This window comes from Cricetulus griseus, chromosome 2, assembly GCF_003668045.3.
Source record: "Cricetulus griseus strain 17A/GY chromosome 2, alternate assembly CriGri-PICRH-1.0, whole genome shotgun sequence".
NCBI lineage: Eukaryota > Metazoa > Chordata > Mammalia > Rodentia > Cricetidae > Cricetulus > Cricetulus griseus.
This window is the reverse complement of record NC_048595.1, coordinates 414,644,138-414,660,769: the sequence shown is the minus strand read 5'-3', so window position 1 is coordinate 414,660,769 and position 16,632 is coordinate 414,644,138. Positions and strand designations below refer to the sequence as shown.

The following is a 16,632-nucleotide window of genomic DNA, read 5'->3' as shown; positions in this document are numbered from 1 at the left end:
ATTGCTGAAGACGCTACGTACTTATAGAACGTGAAAAAAATCAAGCTGGTACTCAAGGGAAGGAAGCTTCACCCCTATTGTCTAGTGATCGATCATGCTGCTGGAAGGTGCCATACATGCCACTAGAAGACTAGAGAGAAATGTAGTAATTATCAGTCTCACTCAGCTACAAACCCTGAGAGCTATAATAGCAACCTGCCTGAATGATGTGCTGGATGGTGCTAGAGTGGCACATGTTAGAACAACCATAGTGTCTCTCTCTGTTTTTTAAACTGGACTTAAGGTGCACTCCCGGAACCCATACCTGACACCGTTATAAAGCCAAGAAACTAAGACTAAATACCTATGGAAAAGCCTACTAATCTATTATTCAGCATAGCAATGAAACAACTCCTAATAACATGTTGCTATACCCACAGATCCATGCATCACTAAAACCTCATAGAAGCTCCTTCTTGCAGTAGATGGTCATTAACAGAGACCCAACACCTCCCCACAAGTGGATGATGTGCAGAAAGCAATAGACTTTGGAACACTCAGGTGTAAATGGGATGTTTTTAATCACATCCCTCCCCTCAGGGCTCAATGGAGAAGAGGAGGCAGAAAGACAGTAAAAGCTAGAAGTGGTGGGCAATACTGTGACAACAGACATGCACAAGACCTGCACAAAATCCCAACACATAAAGAAGGGGAAGTGGGCACAAATTCCCATCCCTAGCCAAGAAGGACAGCAGCTGGAGAGAGAGAGAAAATCAAGTTTTCTTTCACCATGCTCAGAAATTATTGGCTAACACTAACCAGTCTCCATGTTATTGCTGGGGGTTTTTGTTTGTTTGTTTCTTCTTTTTGTGTTTTTTTTTTTTAAAAAAAAAAACACAGAGAATGTGAAGTTGTGTGGGTAGGAAGGTGAGGGAGCACCTGGGAGGAGTGGGGGAGGAGAAAGAAAATAATTAAAATGTATGAAACTTTCAAAAAATAAGAACATTAAAAAAAGGCGAGAGGAATATAAACAAGGATTTTTTTCTTCACAGATTATAGTACTTACAATAGCAAATGTAATAAAATGAATTATGCAGGGATATAAATTCATCTTTCCTCCAACCTATGCTTTGTTAGGTTTCTTCTTCTGCTTCTAGGTTATAACAAGAGATGGGAAAGGCACTGCTCTGTTAATGTCTAAGTGTTAAAACAGTTTATTCTCAAATATTAAAAAGAATTCATTTTGTTTGGCATACTGGTACACACTGAGCACTGGGGAAACAGAGGCAGAAGGATATCAAGTTTGAGGCCAATCTGAAATATAAATATAAATACACACACACACACACAGAGAGAGAGAGAGAGAGAGAGAGAGAGAGAGAGAGAGAGAGAGAGAGAGAGAGAGAGAGAGAGAGAAAGAGAATGAATATATCTCCTGACTGGGAAAAAATTCAGTTCAACTTAACATCATAACTTCAATTATGCTAAATCTCTACTTCTGACCTAAACAGGAAATTCTATAAAACTGCCTTTACTATTATTCTAAACTACCCCCCCAGTCTCCCTACCCATTTCATTTTGTTGCTTCTAGATTATTCTTCTCTTCCAGGATGAGAAAATCATGACAAAGAAGAAGAAGAGTAATGACAGGGAGTCTTTTTGTAGTGTAGCTATGCTCTGGAAAGATACTGTCAACACTCCATAACACTGAACTTGACCTTCATGTGCAGCTCAGAGACCATTCTTAACTGAGTGGTACTCTGAATGCTCTGGCTAGCATGCCATACTTTCAGTCTCAGTTACAATACAAAATAATTAGAGTTAAAGCCTTCTATTTAGACAAAAAGGGGGGAATGTTGTAGGATATTTGTACACTGTGTGAAGATACATTGCTGTGATTGGTTTAATGAAGAGCTGAACAGCCAATAGCTAGGCAGGAGGTATAGGCAAGACTTCTGGGCAGAGAGAGAAGTAGGAGAAGGAATCTAGGTGCAAGAGAGACGCCAACAAGACAAAGAGGGAGTAGGACATACACAATGAAAGAATGGTTAAAGGGTTCGTCATCGTTGCTCAGAGTCATCTGACAGGAGCGACCTGCTTCCCAAACCGAGGCCCAGTGACAGCTCTGGCTCCAACTGCAGGCCCGGCGGGGCCCGGCACACCTGAACACTGCCACCGCCTGGGTAACAGTGACACCTCCATCCACAAGAAGAGGACCGACATCAGAGTATTGGATCTGTCTGCATCTACCAGAAGAGAACCTTGGTCCCACCGCCACCAGGAGAGCAAGAAACTGTTGCTATACCACCAGAAGAAAGGATGAGAAGAGGACAAGGTAAAAGCACATTCAACAACAGAAAACCAAATATGACACCACCGGAGACTAGGAACCATACACCAGCAAGACCTGAACATCACAATGCAGATGAAACAGAAGAGAATGACCTTAAAAGCATCTTCATGAAAATGATAGAGGGCCTCAAAGAGGATATGAGAAAATCCCTTAAAGAAATGGAAAAAACAAACCAAAAAATACAAGATATCAACAAATCTCTCAAGGAAACAGTGTAAGACCTAAAAACTGAAATAGAGACAATAAAGAAAGCACAATCTGAGGGAATGCTGGAAATAGAAAAGCTGGGTAAACGATCAGGAACTACAGACGTAAGCATAACCAACAGAATACAAGAGATGGAAGAGAAAATCTCAGGAGTTGAAGACACACTAGCAGAAATAGATTCATCAACCAAAGAAAATATTAAGTCGAACAAATCCCTAACACAAAATATCCTGGAAATATGGGATACCATGAAAAGACCAAACCTAAGAATAATAAGTACAGAAGAAGGTGAAGAAATCCAACTCAAAGGCGCAGAAAACATATTCAACAAAATCATAGAAGAAAACTTTCCCAACCTAAAGAAAGGCATGCCAATGAAAATACTAGAAGCCTACAGGACACCAAATAGACTGAACCAAAAAAAAAGGTCTCCTTGCCACATAATAAAACACAAACACAACAAAGAGAAAATATTAAGAGCAGCAAAGGAAAAAGGTCAAGTAACTTATAAAGGCAAACCTATCAGAATCACACCTGACTTTTCCATGAAAATTCTGAAAGCCAGAAGGTCCTGGATAGGTAACCCAATCACAAAAAGACAAACATGATATATACTCACTCATATGTGGATTTTAGACATAGAGTAAGGGATTACCATCCTACAATCCACACTGACAGAGAAACTAGTAAACAAGGAAGACCCTAAAAGAGACAAACTTTGTCCCCTGGAGAAGGGGAAAGGGTCACCATCCCCTGAGCAAATTGAGAACATGGGAAGAGAGGAGAGGAAGCTATGAGAGTGAGAAGGGAAGAAAAGGAAGGATGCAGAGGTCATGAGGAAGCAGAAAGATTGAGTCAGGTGTAGATTAGAAGAAAGGATATGTGATAGGTAGGATTTTAGTTGGGGGGGTGGTAGAGGAGGAAGGGGGGGAGAAGGGAACTGGGATCGTCATGTAATTCAATCTTGTTTGTGATTCAAATATATAAAAAATAAAAAACTAAAAAAAGAATATATGTCATAGTAAAATTATGAGATATCTTTAGTAATAATAGATTGTATAGACACTGGGGAGGGGAGCAGGAGTTGTGTCGGGAATTCATGTGTCAACCCTTAGTACCTGGCACAGGGACTGCACAAAAAAAGATGTTCAATAAATGCTTGTGGGATTGGATTGTCTCTAAATAAATAAATAAATAAATAAATAAATAAAACAGCATCATCACATTAAAAAAAAAAAAAAGAATGGTTAAAACGCCACATGGTAAAACATACATTAATAGAGCTGGGCGTTGGTGACACAAGCCTTTAATCCCAGCACTCAGCAGGCAAAGGCAGGCAGATCTCTATGAGTTCAAGGACAGCCTGGTCTCCAGAGCGAGGGCCAAGATAGGCTCCAAAGCTACACAGAGAAACCCTGTCTCGAAACAGCAAAAAAAAAAAAAAAAAAAGTGAGATCAGCACTTCCTCTACACTCTAGAGCAGAGGGTCCTCACACTAGTCTTCTCTGTCTTCTCTCTTCTGATTGTCTTTAACCATCAGGCTTTTCTCATGGAAAAAAAATCAGAAAATAGTTTTCTTGCCCCATTTTATATTATCCCCAGTTCAGACAAGGGTCAAGTTATATCAAGAATCTCTCAAAAATTGACAGCACAATCATACCTTTGATTAGGAAGGTACAAAATGAGTGAAGCGTCAATGTTTCTATTCATAGAATGTACCAATTCTAAGGACTGATTCCCTTTTGTCTGTCTGACTGATTTTCTTTTTTTCGACAGGGTTCTCTGTAGCCCCAGATAGCCAGGAACTCTCTATCAAGACCAGGCCGGCCTTGAACTCTTTGAGACCTGCCTGCTTTGCCCAGTGCTGGGAATAAAGGCATTCACCACCATGAGGAATCCATGACTGAGTCTGTGATTTTTGTCTTCACTGATTTTTTTGGTTGGAGGAGAAGACTTCCAGAATAATAGAGTAAAAGGGTGACTGAGGTATGTCAAAATAATTTGATCAACAAACAATAAATGACTACCACAAGCTAACTCACATATCCACCAGGTCACATGCTACCTTTGGAGCAGGCACTTAAGATCTAGTCTTGATCACTTTCAAGTACACTATATATCATAAACTATAGTCCTTATATTATTAACATAATGCAATACAACAGATCTCCCAGATTCACTTGATAAATTTAAGTCTTCTGATCCCTGACACCACCAACAGCAACCACCATTGTTCTCTGCTTCTGAATTTGGCTGTTTTAGATTGTATAATGACAGCAATTGTCATTTGACTTAGTATGAGGTTCATCCATATTGCCTCACATGGCAGGTTTGTCTTTTTTTACTGAATAACATTCCTTTGTATATATGAATTTATATCACTTTTTTATCCACTTATTTTATGAACACTTGCTTCCACATTTCAGCTGCTGAAAATAATGCTCAAATGAACATGTGAGTGCAGATACCTCTTCGAAATATTGTTTCATTTATCACACTGAAGGTTGAGAAGTAGGATATACACCCAAAGGCGGGACTGCTAGATCACAATGTTGTCCTAGCTTTCTAAAGGTGGGATGCTAGACCACAATGCTGTCCTAGCTTTCATTTTCTGAAAAATTTCCATATCATTTTAACAACTCACATCCTCACAAAGAACTCCCTTTTCTCCACATCGGATGTGAAGTCTCACTGTACTTTTGGTTTGCACTTCCCTAACAACAATCTGTGTGGGAAACTTTCCATGTACCTGTGGCTTATTTGTTTGTCTTCCTTGGTGACTGTCTATTCAAGTTTATAATAGTTAACAGTAACTGTGACCTTGATAGAATCACCCAATACAGGCTTCTGGGGAATTCTGTGAGGGGTGATTATATTAATTGTGTGAGAATATGCACCTTAACTGTGGGAACACTGCTCCCTGGGCAAGGAATCCTGGCCAGCATAAAATGGAGAGAATAAACCGTCTGCTGCCTGAGTGTACAGGCAGCATGACCAGCTGCTTCAGGCCCCTGCTACTTGGATTTCCCCACTATGACAGACCCTTAACTGTGAAAAGTGACCCTTTTTTCTGTTAAGTTACTTTAGTCATTCAAGGTATTACTTTTATCATAGCAACAGGAAAAGAAACTAAGATGTCCTATTCCCAGTTTTGTTTTTTGTTTTGAAACAGTGTTTCTCTATACAGCCATGAACTCATACATTCACCTGCCTCTGCCTCCCCAGTGCTAAAATGAAAGGCCTGTGCCAGCATGCTTGGTTCTATGCCCATTTTTAAAATTTGGTTTAAGGTTTACGCTGTTGTGTTAGAGTTATGCTGTTGTGTTATATTTTTTAATTTGATACACTGTTCTTATTTATAGTTGCTTCTGTGACCTGTACTGTGGTGCTCTGTCCAGACAAAAATTACTACCAACACCAACATAAAAGAATTATAAACTAGTAAGTTTATGTGCCATGAATTCTAATTGGTATTAATAAAAAAAACCCAGAGACAGATATTGGGATTAAAGCTGAAGTTCAGAGAAGCAAAGTGGCCAGCCACTAGAGAGTTCTCACCTCTAGCAATGCTCAGACTAAAAAAGTGCAATCCTGTCCTTAGACTGCACCTCCAGACTGCATCTGTCTCCACCAAACCTCAGACTGCACTGATCTTCTGTCTCCTCCCTCCTTATATTCCTCTCTAGTGCTGGGATTAAAGGTGTGTCACTACAAGTGCTGACATCTCCTTTGTGTGAACTGTTTCTCTTTTAGACTGATCCACTCCTGTGTAGTCTAGGGTGGCCTTGAAATTAACAAGAGATCCGTCTGCCTATCTCCTGAGTGTTGGGATTAAAGGTGTGTACCACCACTGCCTGGCATCCATGGCTAACTACTTCATCTAGTTTTGCACTCTGATCTTCAGGCAAGCTTTATTTGTTAGATTATAAACAAAATATCACCCACGAGTTTATAATTCAGTTCTTACATTTGATTAAGTCTTTAATCTACTTCAGGTTAATTTTTTTTTCAATTTAGTATGGGTTGTGGGGGGGGAAGGGGAGAGACACGTGGGCATGTATGCCACAATATGTATAGAAGTCAGAGGATAACAATGGGGAATAAGCTCTCTCCTACCACTTTTATGTGGGTTCCGGGAATCGAATACAGATTACCAGGCTTCTGCAGCAAACACCTTATGCACTGAGCATCTGAATGTGCCCTCAACTTAATTTTTGTGTCTAGAATATAGAATCCAATCTCATAAATTCACTTTCGGACAGCTTTCCCAATAAACTAAAGAGACTACCTTTCCCTGTTGTATAGTCTTTATTCTTTATCAGAGTAGTCAACTACTTACTTTTGAGCTCTCTATTCCGTTGTATTGTCCTAGTACTGTTTTACGATGGTACCATGCCAGTTTGGTTACAATAGCTTTGTAATACAGCTTGAGATAATAAAATGTGAGGCCTCCACTTTTGTTGATCTCAAGATGGTAAAGAGTATCCAGTCTTTGAAATTCCACATAAATTGGGGTTTTCTGATTTTTGTGAAAACTTATATTGACATTTTAAGATTTTATTTATTTATTATGTATACAACATTCTGCTTCCATGTATATCTGCACACCAGTAGAGGGCACCAGATTTCATAACGGATGGTTTTGAGCCACCATGTGATTGCTGGGAATTGAACTCAGGACCCCTGGAAGAGCAGTTGGCCCTCTTAACCTCTGAGCCATCTCTCCTGAGCCATCTCTCCAGCCCCCTATATTGACATTTTTAATGACAGTGACTACACTGCATTTACAAATAGCTTTGGGTAGTATGGACATTACTCATTCTTAAAATCCATGATCACAAATTCTTCCTTTTACTTGTATCTTACTTTCATAAATGTCTATAGTTTTTAGTGTACAGCTGTTTCATGTCCTTGGATATTCCTAATTTATTACTAAGCATTTTATTCTTTTTGATGGTCATATAAAGGATTATTTCCTTAATTTTTTTCATATAGTCTCATGTTAATAAATGGAAATATAGGACTTCTGTGTGTTGCACTTTATACTGCAACTTTACTGAAGTTGGTATTTTTAATCTTTTTGATGTTATTTTTTAATCTTTATGCTTTTTTCTATTATACACTCATACTTTTCTGTCCCATTGTCACAAAAAAAGAGGAAGAAAGCAAATGAAGTAAGTTATCTATAAACAAAACAACTACTTTTCCAGTGTGGATGTCTCTTATTTCTTTTCTTTTGTAAGTGTCCTGACTAGGACTTCTAGTATTTTTCATAAATGGTATTATGTCTAGTAAAATATGGGGGGGCTATAGAGATGGTTCAGTGCAGAGATGGTACTGAGTATAGAGATCTCTGTATTAAGATGGCTGCTCTTGGGTCTGGAGAGATGGCCCAGAAGGTTAAGAGCACTGATTGCTCTTCCAGAGGTCCTGAGTTCAATTCCCAGCAACCACATGGTGGCTCACAACCATCCATTATGAGATCTGGTGCCCTCTTCTGGTGTGCAGATATATATGGAAGCAGAATGTTGTATGCATAATAAGTAAATAAATAAAATCTTTTTTAAAAAATTTTTAAAAAAAGATGGCTGCTCTTGCATAGGAACAAAGTTCAGTTCCCAGCACTGACTCATAACTATCTCTAACTCCAGCCCCAGGGGATCCGATGCCCCTTTCTGGCCTCCATGAGCACCAGCATACATGTGATACACAGACATGCATACAGGTAAAACTCCCATAAAAATAAAGTTAAATTAAATAAAATTGAAAACTATGACAGGGGACTCCTAACTCAATTAATAAAGCAACTTTCAGCTTTTCATGGTTGAGTGTGAATTAGCTTGGGGTTGTCATAAATGTCCACAACAGCTGTACAAATCAAAACCCATGAGAAAACCAAATGCTGACAAGGATGTAGAATAACTGAATTTTGCTGGTAGGGATACAAATGATACCACAGAAAAGAGTGTTGATTCTGTAAAGTTAAGCAATTTTACATGGTTTAATAAGCCCATGGTTTTTCTTTTTAAGCAAGAGAGAAAGTGTGACCTCACCTAAGCCTCTGTTGGAATCAGAAGGTCCACTATTTGTAGAAAAGCAGCAAAAGATTTAGGTCTTGTACAATGCCAAGAAAAAAAAATGCCACAGATCTACACCATGAATGACAGACACTTGTGAGGAACTAATGCCATCCTGCAGCTCAAGTTTTATAGCCATAGTTGCACCTAAAAGGAGTGCAAGCAGAAAGCCTTGTTCCATCACAAGCAGGAGGGATAGAAAACTGACAGCCTTCCTGTTAGACTAGAAGATAAATGGGAAAAGGCTTTGTGGCAGCTTCCCACAAACCTCTCATCTCACAGTACAAAGAGAACACAAGTCCTCGGCCAAGACTCAGATCTGCTGCAGTCATTGAGTCCCACATGGATACATTTAACTTCACCAGAATAGAAAGATGGAAGGAGCCATTCGCCAGAGTTTACTCAAGAGGCACCTGGAGGCAAATGGTTACAGCTGCATTGATCATTGGCTAAAGCTAGAAGCAATCCAGAAATACAGTAACAGATGAATCAATACTCTTAATTCTTCCATATACTTCAATACCACCTGTCAACAAAATGATAGTGTTGATAATCAAATGCAGTATGTTAAGTGTAGAAGTCAAACATGAACAACTATATAATCAGTAGATCTATTTAGAAGGCACTGTGGGAAAGGCAAAAATTAGAAGGAGAGAAAACATTGTGTTTGTCAAAGGTTGGGAATAAAGAGAAGGACTGAATACAAAAGGTATAAAGAAAATCTTGTGCAGGGCAGTGGTGATGCACACCTTTGATCCCAGCACTCGGGAGGCAGAGGCAGGGGGATCTCTGTGAGTTCAAGACCAGCCTAGTCTACAGAATGAGTTCCAGGAAAGCCAGACTACATAGAGATTCCCCGTCTTAAAAAAAAAAAAAAAAAAAAAAAAAAAAAAAAAAAAAAAAAAAAAAAAAAAAAGAAGAAGAAAGATTATGTGTTATGAAGGTAATATGAATGTGAAACATTTTTCTTTGGTTGGTTAGTTTTTGGTTTTTGGTTTTTTTGGGGGGAAGGGGGTTGCCATGCTAGGACTTGAACCCAGAGCCATACTTCTAAGATAGGTACATTTCCACTGAACTACATCCTCAGTGTCTGACTCTGTAACAGTTTATCAAAATTCATTATTTTTTTTAGATTTGTTTTGTTTTGTTTGTTTGTTGTTTGAGACAGGGTTTCTCTGTGGCTTTGGAGGCTGTCCTGGAACTCGCTCTTGTGGTTTTAGATTTATTTTATGTTGAACATTTCACCTGCATGCATGTATGTGTGCCACAAGCATTCCTGGTGCCTGTAGAGGCCAGAAGAGGGCATTAGATCTCCTGGAACCAGTTAGGCATGGTTGTTGAGCTGAGAAACAATCCTGAGGCCTCTGCAAGAGCAACAAGTGCTCTTAAACACTGCACCTTCACTCCAGCCCCAAAATTCATTATGTTTATACCCCAGAAAGGTGATCTGTAGTATAACCCTCAGTAAACTTGACTAGAGATATAAAAATTTAAAATATCCATGCTGTAAGTGTTCAAAACAAAACTGTTTCTTGTTACCCTATATATATATCAATGCATATTACCTTCTAAAAAATAAATAAAAACTAAAACTTTTTCCTCAAAAAATGACCACATCCTAAATAATACACATAGAACATTACACTCAGGGGCCAGTAAGATAGCTCAAAGTGGGTAAGGGAGATATAAAAACACTTAAGATATGATTCTATCCTCTAGAAGGTTTATATCTGGAAGGGAGAAAAACACAAAATTAAATCATATTTTAAAACAGATTGCATAATTTTACATACTATTTCACAAATTCAAAATACAAACCAGTTCCATAAAAATATAATCACAGAGTCTAAGAATAGTCTAATTCTTATCTATGAAAAGACTACACTTAAACTCACTGCCACAGGATATTTCCTCAATTTTAAAAGAAAGAAAAGCAAACAGCCTATATTCAAAACTATCTATAGTGCATATTCCAAGAATAAGTAAGAGTTTCACTTATAGCTACTCTGTAGGAGATAAATAGACTCTGAATAAAAGAAAACTATCACACATTCACACATTAATCCTATCACAGTAAAAAGAACCATAAACAGAAAGGCTTTTGTTGTTTGGGCAAAGGGATAGTTTTGTAGCCATCAATGCTTCAAGAAAAGACAAAACAAGATACAGCTGAAAACCCTGTATCACTGTAAATTACAAAGCTACTAAAATTCCTTAGCAAGAAAACACAGGATATACACAAACAACATTTTTAAAAGGGCAAGACACTCAGGGTATAATATAGTCTATTTTTACAGTCTGTCAAAGGCATTAATAATGACAGGTTTGTCACTGAAAACCCATTCACCAAAATGTTTCTCCTGGAAATTAGGATTACTTTCTTAGAGGATGAGAAGCCTACTAGTTTCATCTATTCAATTCATTCCTCTCAGTGGAAGCAAAAGACGAAAATCAAGGAGAAGGATGTAACTATTGGTACTCAAATTTCTACTCTCAATGACTTCCTTCTTCATGCAATTTTAAGTACTTTTTGTTTATGTCTTTAGTTTTTGAGACAGATTCTCACTGTATAGCCCTGGCTGTCCTGGAACTCATTATATAGACCAAGCTGGCCTTGAACCTGCCCCTGCACCTGAGTGCTGGAATCAAACACCCAGCATACATCTCTAAGTACTTTTTAAGGTGCTCCATTTGTGAATTCAAACCATAAACACAAATGAATTCATCCCTGTAAGTACTGTGACAACCACAAAAGCAAGCCAGTCCTAGCATCATTAAGTGTTAGCACAAGGAAGGATAAGGGAAGGAGGACTCAGAATTGAAGGCTAGTCTGGCTGCACAGCAAGATTCTGTCTCACCATGTGTCTGCTCTGTGTGATATTTTATTTATTATCTAACAAATAAAGCTTGCCTGAAGAACAGAGTGCAAAGCCAGCCACACTAGTTAGCCATAGAGGCCAGGCAGTGGTGGTACACACCTTTAATCCCCACACTGGCACTCGGAGACAGAGGCAGATGGATCTCTGTTAGTTCAAGGCCACTCTGGGCTAAGAGAAATTGATCCAGTCTAAGAGAGAAACAGCTCACACAAAGGTGATCCCAGCACTTAAGAGTGACACACCTTTAATCCCAACACTAAGGAGGTGGAGACAGAAAGGCATATGGCTTCATGGAGAGAGGAATATAAGGTGGGAAGAGACAAGAGCTCATGGCAGTCTGAGGCAGCAGTCTGAAGCAGGCAGTCTGAGGACAGGATTGCCCCTTTGGTCTGAGCATTGGTAGAGATAAGAACTCTCTACTGGCTGGCCACTTTGCTTCTCTGATCTTCCAGCTTTCACCCCAATATCTATTTCTGGGTTTTTATTATTAATACCAATTAGAGTTCATGTTACACTTCTCAGAAGAAAAAAAATCTTTCTCAAAAGTTTAGAAGGTAATATAGACTATAAATCCATTTCTCTAAAAATATGCAGCATTAATTACCAAAAATATTAGAAATATAAATGCCAGATATGTATTAAAGATAACTGGGTAACTTAATTCCTTTAATATCTAGTCACTTTAATTTTTCAAAACTAAGCATGTATTCTAATGGAATTCATTAAGCTAAAAATTTTAATCTTTGCCCAGTATGGTTGACTCAAGACTTTTAATCCCAACACTCAGGAGGCAGAGGCAGGCAGATCTCTAGGAGTTCCAGGACAGCCAGAGCTGTTACACAGAAAAACCTATTTCAGAAAACCAAAAGAAAGCCAAGAAAAGGGAGAAAGAAGAAAAGAAAAATAATTTTTCCTTTTTCCTAGATGCTTATAACATAACTTTAAATTTTTATTAATAACACTTAAAATTCCAGTATTAACTTCATTATATCCTAGAAAGTAACTATTTACATTCATTTACATCTGTAACCCCCACCACTACAAGCGTGCGTGCGTGCGTGCGTGCGTGCGTGCGTGTGTGTGTGTGTGTGTGTGTGTGTGTGTGTGTAAATAATTATAAGCACTATCTGATCACTCCTAATGCCCACTATATACAGCAGAACTAATTTGCTAAGAAACATTTTAAAAAACTACAAGTGCTTAAGGCAACACAATCATTTCCTTTCCTTTTGCTAAAATGTCACACTAATTATTTACAACTAGAGTATTTTTTGTTTGTGTTTTCAAGACAGGGTTTCTCTGTGTGTAGCTTGGGCTGTCTCAGAATTCACTCTGTAAACCAGGCTGCCCACAAACTCAGAGATCTGCCTGCCTCTGCCTCCCAAGTGCTGAGATTAAAGGCATGCACCACTACTAACCAACCTAATTAGTGTATTTTTACCTATTTTATTTCCTAGACATAAAGCCAAATACTTAACACTGAATAACAACAATTATATATGATCAACATATTTTTTCTGCCTTAAAAGTTACATTTCGATACAATGAAATGAGTGTTGAGTTAGTTAACTGGAGCTAAAGTTAAGACAAAATGCCATAAAAAGGTTAACAGACCATTTGCTCAGTGATCCTGCCAATTAACTTTCATGTATCACAGGGTCACAGACAGCATCAGGACCCCTGCTGGTCAGTTCTTGAGTCAAATGTACAGCTGGGTCAGCACAAATCAACTATCACCAGTTCTAGTTATCATGTAAGAAGTGTCACCTGGGAGAGCACAACTGTAATAAATCCAGTGATTCCCACAATAGAGGACAACCTAAGCAATCAAAGTACAAACTCTACTTCAGGTGCTAAATTGAAAACAGATGATTCAAAATTCAAAATCCATTTCTAGGAAATTATTATTTGTGCTTTTACCGTGGGCTCAGAGTATAATTCAGGTAGAGTATATTTTTAACACGCACAAGACCCTAAACTCAATCCCCAACACCAAAAATAAGTACGTAAATAACATACCAATTTTGACACTTCTCTTTCAGCTAGAATTATAAAATTTAAGACAAATGCTGATTTTACACTTTTCCACTAGATCAATTCATGTATGCTTCCCTTTATGTGGCAATTATAATCTAACATAGTAGCATTAATCTTCCAAAGACAGACAAACCTGTTTCTTATTAGTCGGCTACAACTACAATCCTATCACTTTTCCATCCCCCAGTTTCTCTTCTGACAGACACTTTCCCACAATATGCTACATGAGGCAACAGAATTAGCACTTTTAGGTTTGCCTCTCCTAGCAGCTGTGAATCCCTGAAAATAAGCAAAACCTCCCTACCCACAATCCACTACAAAGTATAAATTAACTATACTTGACTTTTCCCTCAGTATCCAATAGGGATCAGTTCTAGAACACCCCCCACACCAACACCACAGCCCCATCCCAACATCTCTGGATACTCAAGTCCTTTACATAAAACTGCATATTTACATGTTATCCATAACACATCCTCCTCCATATTTTAAATCTACAGGTTACCTACAATACCTAATAAAATGTAAATGCCCATTAAGTGTTAACACTATCTTTTAGGGAAAGACAAGAAAAACGTCTCTTTGCATTTATACAGAGGGAGTATTTTCACTGATCAATTTATTGAATCACAAATGTAGGACCCTCCAACAAGAAGGGCTGACGATATATAGTACTAATATGGGTTTAATTCGCTCACAGATCAGCCTCTTGAACTACATTATAAACCCCTGAAGACTTTAGGAGTGTACCATCAACAGTTCTGGGCCAAAGAAGACTGGTGAAGCTAAGCAATAAAACCTTTTAACTCCTACACAGCTCTGTATTAGCAAGTATCTTAGGGTTTTGATTTGTTTTTAAATCAATCTGTAACCAAAGTCACACTTTCTTCCTACTGAACACACATTTTCAACTCCTTCTTTGAAGGGAAAAGGATTCCATTATGTCAGATTCATTCCCCAACACAAATGTTTGCAACAGTAGTAGAGTTCAGTACATGTGTAATCAATGAAAAACCTAATGACATTATCTCTGATTAACCATGTGGTCCCCAGAAAACTTATGAACCTATAAATTATAGAATTTTTAATATATACAATTCATACTAACTACTGAGAATGCTTTCCAATATAACTGGTTACGATAAGGGTATCTGCAGAGATGGGAGTAGGAACAAGAATGTTTAAAAAGGGCTAACAGCTTAACACCCTGCTTCCACTTTATCCAGAGAACATAAACGAGGCACAACCCAAAATTCCGTATATGCCCTACGGAAAACAAGAGATACTGGATTTGAAAATCATTAGTTAATTTTTAAAGCGTTGTTTTAACCCATAAGATTTTTAACATTCATCCATGACCAGCTGGTTCTCATCTCACCAATGTCTTTCCCCCACCTTCTCACCTTCCTACACACACCCACTATGAGTCCCGGTGCCAAAGCAATCATCATGGGAAAAAAACTAAGGTTCATTTTCGTAAATCTTTGTGAAAAATAGTCATAGTTCTTTTTCCCATAGGAAAATGACCTATTCTAACGGGGATTGGGGAGGAAAAGCAGCCCATCATCGGGCAGTTCCCCATTCTCTGTATTGAGAAAAATGCCATTAACTTGTAATAAGGGACGCCGTCCCACTGTGTCCCCTTTACAACCTTAAAAAAAAAAAATTAAACTTAAGGGTTAAGTATTTTTGTTTTGTCTTCAGGGGACATTCCCAGGAAGGGAAAACCGAAGCAATTCACTTTGCAGGAACTGGACCCCTTAAAAGCCCCTGGGAATTGGGCAGGAGGTAACATATCCCTCTATCACACACAACCCGGCCATCCGAGCAGCATTCCGTTATCTACAAAATGCCACTCGCCACCTCCTCCGCCGCCGCCCGGAACCCTGACAGGCGAAGAGTGCGGGGGCAAAGGGGCAGCGATGAGGAGGCGGGCCGCCACACACGCACGCACCGCACCGCGGACCCGCACGGGGCTTCTGGGGCGTTCCGCCGAGCCCGCTTCCTCCCGCCGCCGCCGCCGCCGCCGCCGCCCTCGCCCGTCCCCACCCCGGCGCGGCTCCCCGGGCCGAGCACCGCGCGGCCTCCTCAGGCGGCGGCGCCCCGCGCGCCCCGCACACTCCCGCGACCTGACGCGCTCAGCCGGGGGGACGCGACGCACCTGGATGTAGTTGTTCTCGCAGTAGTCGGCCACCCGCTCCAGATTCGTGTAGCTGTCGAAGAGGGCCCGGCGGCCCCCCGGGATTTCCTCTTCCAGCAGCATCTGCAGCTCCGCCATCTTCACATCCTCCTCCTCCTCCGCCTCCTCATACAGCCCGCAGAGGCAGCGGCCGCGACGCCTGAGAGAGGAGGAGCAGCGGCGAGCGCGGCGGGAATCGGGAGGAGCGAGCGGCACCCCCAGCGCGCGGCGGGGAGGGCGGGAGGGGGCGGGGGACGGAGGCGGGGGCGCGAGCCGGCGAGAGCCGCGAGGACGGTCACCGCGGCGACGGGCGGGCGGGCAGCGCGGGCACGCGCACGCGCGCTCCCCTCCCTCCCTCCGCCCCCGGGCTCCCGAAAAAGATTCCCACCCGCGCCGCCCCTCCCCCACTTCCGGCGTCTCCTAGCGACGGCAGGCGGGGGCCGGGATGCGCGCGGGAGCCGGGCTCCGGGTTAACCCTTCGGCCCCGCGCGGGCTTCCCGGCTCTGGAAGTCCCTCCGCTGCCTTTGTTAGCCCGGCGGGAATGCGCCGCCGCCGCCCCCATCCTTCACCTCGGTGCTATCCGCCCGAGGAAGCTCTCCAGGCCCCTCCGGAGGCCTAGGGAGGGCACGTTCACTCACACACCCTCTGTGAGAGGTCACACTTCATCAGGGCAGCCAGAGCCACTGAACTTCCAGGTAGCTCTAAATGCCACCTTGGACCTCATCCTCTCCTTTACAAAGTAAATTGCAGTCACCTAATCCCAAATCTGTTCATCATTCATTCATTCACTCATTCATTCATTCGTATTCCAGGTCTCCCTCTCTCCTATCTTTTTTGCAAAGTCTCCCCGAAGTAGACCAGGCTGGCTGAAATTACAAGTATATGTATGCTGTGGTTGCCCAGACTGGAGCTCCTCCTCTT

At 40.7% G+C, this 16,632-nt stretch overlaps 1 protein-coding gene across 5 annotated transcripts in view; it reads right to left on the bottom strand.

Moving 5' to 3' along the window:
• Abi2 (abl interactor 2) overlaps nucleotides 1–15,959 on the bottom strand; it is a 75,266-nt gene extending 59,307 nt beyond the window's left edge. For 2 of the 5 annotated variants that reach the window (XM_027397023.2, XM_027397025.2), the window contains exon 1: nucleotides 15,694–15,959. In XM_027397023.2, coding sequence (XP_027252824.1) covers nucleotides 15,694–15,810 — 117 coding nt within the window. In that variant the 5' untranslated portion in view covers nucleotides 15,811–15,959. The remainder of the gene's footprint in view (nucleotides 1–15,693) is intronic. The other 3 variants (XM_027397022.2, XM_035440976.1, XM_027397024.2) reach the window with 2 other exon arrangements.
• Nucleotides 15,960–16,632: the final 673 nt, after the last annotated feature.